This window comes from Monodon monoceros, unplaced genomic scaffold, assembly GCF_005190385.1.
Source record: "Monodon monoceros isolate NGI ecotype Baffin Bay Population unplaced genomic scaffold, NGI_Narwhal_1 Contig2060_ctg1, whole genome shotgun sequence".
Taxonomy (NCBI): Eukaryota; Metazoa; Chordata; class Mammalia; order Artiodactyla; family Monodontidae; genus Monodon; species Monodon monoceros.
This window is the reverse complement of record NW_021697959.1, coordinates 1-3992: the sequence shown is the minus strand read 5'-3', so window position 1 is coordinate 3992 and position 3992 is coordinate 1. Positions and strand designations below refer to the sequence as shown.

General features: G+C 48.9%; 1 protein-coding gene across 1 annotated transcript; it reads left to right on the top strand.

The window, feature by feature from the left end:
• Nucleotides 1-1073: 1073 nt before the first annotated feature.
• On the top strand, nucleotides 1074-2049 carry LOC114894090 (cilia- and flagella-associated protein 251-like; the record flags this gene model as incomplete). The annotated part of the gene is made up of 2 exons (XM_029220409.1): nucleotides 1074-1188; nucleotides 1803-2049. Coding segments are annotated over 2 exons (362 nt in total), but the record flags the coding sequence as incomplete, so codon positions are not given.
• Between the last annotated feature and the right edge of the window lie 1943 nt (nucleotides 2050-3992).

Here is a 3992-nt window from a genome sequence, read left to right as displayed (position 1 = left end):
GCGCAGTGGTTAAGAATCCACCTGCCAATACAGGGGACAAGGGTTTGATCCCTGGTCCGGGAAGATCCCACATGCCATGGAGCAATTAAGCCCGTGTGCCACAACTACTAAGCCTGCACTCTAGAGCCGCGAGCCACAACTACTGAGCCCGCAGGCCACAGCTACTGAAGCCCGCACGCCTAGAGTCTGTGCTCTGCAATAAGAGAAGCCACCGCAGTGAGAAGCCCACGCACCGCAGCGAAGAGTAGCCCCCGCTCGCGGCAACTAGAGAAAGACCGCATGTGGCAGCAAAGACCCAACACAGCCAAAATAAATAAATAAATAAATTAATTAATTAATTAAAATAAGCTACAAGGATATACTGTAAAAAATATATATTAAAAAAAAAAAAGAATAAAAAGTGGCTAGTGCCCCTCCCAGGCCTCAGGAGGTATGTGTGCAAGGAAGGGGTCCTGATGCTCAAGTCTGGCCAGCTTCAGGGAAAATCCACCTCTGGGCTTGAGGTCCTGTCCCGGAGCCTCCCCTCAGATCAGATTCCTAATTAGCGTAAGAGTGTCTGAATTCAGAAGTCGGACTGCTGTGAGGGTGCAATTCATTACAGTTTGATGCGCAGATGGATTTTTGGGGATCCGCGCGTTGCCTGTAGACCTACTGTCAGCTGTCTGGACACCAGGCTGAGGTCTTGGCCCCGCCGTGGGGATGGGGGTGTTTCCTCGCACCCTGCTGACGTTCCTCCCGTCCTTGCAGCATTTTTCCATCCCTTGTTCGCATGCACGTTCTCGAGGCATAATGTTCCCTTCACTCAGCTGTCAAGGAGGAAAGTCAGAGCCGCGGCTGTGAAGAGCATCCTTCACAAGCAGAGTTTCCCCACAGCGTTTGCCGTTTGGAGCTGTTGCCCCTTATTTACGGCCGCTGTTAGCAGTTGAGGGAGAGGTTCTTACAATGAGCTTAGCTGAGCAGCAAGACAGGAAATTCAGAATTTAAAAAGTATAGGGCAACGTGAAAGGGAGTGAGTTATAAAACCTGCGTTGGGATTTGTGGAATTTAGAAAGCGTTCCTTTTTTCTCTTGCAGAAAGACACTCCTCGGGCCAGTTTACGGATCTCCCATTGAGCAGATACAAATCCTCCCAGTGAAAACCCCTCTGGAACTTCAGAAGCGCTACATGGTGTTTATTAACAGGGACAAGGTACCAGCCCTTTGCTCTCTGCCCCGTAAGGTGACCGTGTACTTGGAGCCGGAGGCAGTCTCAGGTATTTCAAGACTCAAGAACGCCGGCTTTCACAGCCAAGCCCGCGACTCCCATCCTGCTTCACAGTGAAAATGGCCATGAATGAGCGGGAATGACTCTCAGAAGAGTCACCTCATTTTCTCTGCTCCCAAAAGTACAAGACACATGGTCCACCAAGGGGTTTTTCTTTTCTGATTTCTTTACAAGGAAAAATCTTATAAAGACATACAAGTTGGTTACACTTAGTTGTATATTTGATGACTAATCTATATGGGAAGGCGCCAGAATTGTCCTGGAAAAGCCTGGACGTGTGACCATGAATATAGGAGGGAAGCTTCCTTTCTGTGTCCCTGGTGGAACCTGCGTCTCTTCTCCCAAGGGACCACCGTGCAGGGCACAGTGTGTGCGAAGCCCCAGCCATGGGAAATGCAGCTCTCACACACTGAGATGGCTGGTTCTAGATACACAGGTCCTTCCCTTAAACAGATCTGGAGGTTACAGGTGACCCTGCCAGGCCCGGCCTGGGGCCCGGTTATCTGAATCTGAATATCTAGTTACATCTTCCTTTCTAGGTTGGACTTCAGATCTTACCAGTTGACGGCAACCCACATAAGACATCTGCTCTTATATGCCACCCCAGCGGGGTGGCTGGAATGGACGTTTCCTATGATGGCCGCTACGCCTTCACAGCAGGAGGGCAGGACCGGTCGGTGGTGCAGTGGGAAATCAATTTAAGGTACGTGATGCGGCGAGAAGCTTGGCCGCATAAGAAGGGTGTCAAGTGGAGACCCCTTCTTTTCACTCAGGAACAGCAGACAGGTATTAAACCCCTACGACATGCCAGGCACTGTGCTAGGCCTGCGGGTACAAAGACAGCCAAGACTCAGGCATTGCCTTTGGGGTGCTCCCTGCGACACCCGCTCGTATTAATGTGCAGACAAAAGGTTACTGTTCTGTCCCAGGGACCCATGGTATTTGCAGGTGAGGCCATGTGATTCCACCTTGTTCACCCGGGACCCATGAGTTACTTCTCACCCTGTCGCCGCCTGCAAATTCACACCAGTTAGAGAGATCTAGCCTGAATCTCCAAAGAGTGTGTTACAGAAATAGTAAGAGTATCATTTGAAATGTGTATTTTCAGTCTACTCTTCTCACCCCCCTGCCCTGAGCTGAGAATCTCTGCCTAGGGCGAGGCTGGAGAATTGCATGTTTGAGCATCAGAGAGACACAGACTTTGAAGTCGAAGAGACAAGGGTTCAAATCTGAAGCCTACTCTCTGCTAGCTGTGGGCCTGAGGGCAGGTTTCTTAGCAGCTCTGATCTTTGGATTCCTTGTCTGTGAAATGGGGTACATGGGGGTAAAAATAGGGACTTTTACAGGATCCTTGTAAGGATCAGGTAGGCTGATATATGTAAAGCACACAGCACAGAGATAAGGACTCAGCAAATTAATCATTTCCTTTTGTCTCTTCTTCCTTATAAAGGCATTTGCTTATGAGCTCAGGATCTTTGTTACTAAAAAAGGGGGCAACCACTGTGGTGATCCTCTCATCTCCCCAAATTCAGTGAGCAGCCCCAGGGCAGAGCCAGTTCCTTGCCTGGCCACCTTCTCCAAGCCCCTGCCTCTCAGCCAGGGTCCCATTGAGGAGCTGGGTAAAAGCAGCTCGGAGGCACCAAGCTCCCTAAAAGAACAAACCTGATTCATGGCTCCCAGTAAAAGCATACCCCTTACTGTCTGCCACGTGCACATCTTTCTTCTGTGCAGACATCGAAGCTTCGCCCCTTAACCTGAATAGGAGCAAGAACAGCCAGGTTAATCCGCTTTGGAACCACGGGGGTTTCAGTTTGCATTTGCAGCTCTGACCTTCACCTCTGCCTTCACCTAAGAGGGCAGATCTTGGGAATTTAGAAGCTGGAGGTGAGCTCTCCCCTTGAAAAGAACCTCCTGATCACATCCCCAGAATGAGCTGCTTAATTCTTGGACACTAACCTGTTACCTGGACTGATGGGGCAAGCAACACCCTGGTGAGAGAACAGAGTCTTCCTTTTTTCGTTTTTGTCCTCTTCTCAATCATCTTGGGATCTGCACTAGTAGAGATTTAAAAAAAAAAAAAAAAGCACCCACTTTCCAGTAGCTTTCCTGTGCATGGCCAGAGTCCAGGCTTCTGAGAATTTCAATTTAATCTGTTTCAGGGACAAAAGATCATTATAAACTAATTAGCACTTCATTGCTGCTTCTGGTGTTTTAATATGTTCAGTGCTTCACTAATGGGAAGAAATATAAAAACCCTAAACAAGTAAACAAACAAAATTCCCTACCAGACCTACTGATGGTGAGCCATAGGGTGAAATGAAGATAAGTCCTCTCACGTTCACATTATTTTAACCAGTGCACTCCTAGGCCCCCAAACTATTGTTGCAGCATCTCAAACTTCCCCTGGGAGACCCCTTCCCTCATCTTTCTCCCTGTCTTGTCTGGCAGGCCACCCTCTTTCTCTCCTTGTCTGGCATCTGTTTTAAAATCCCCCATTTTTGTGCTGAACCTCATACCCCCCTGTAATCCTGCTGCCTTGCTCAGACAAGAGCAGAAAGACCTGGATTCAAATCCCACCTCCCCTACTACTTGCTGTATGACCTGAGGCAAGTCCCTTCCCTTCCCTGAGTCTCAGTTTCTCCGTCTGTTAAATGGGGATATTATCACCATGTTCAGAGCTGTTTTGAGGGTGGTGATTTCTACCATTGCTATTCCCCCTCCTCTCCCCC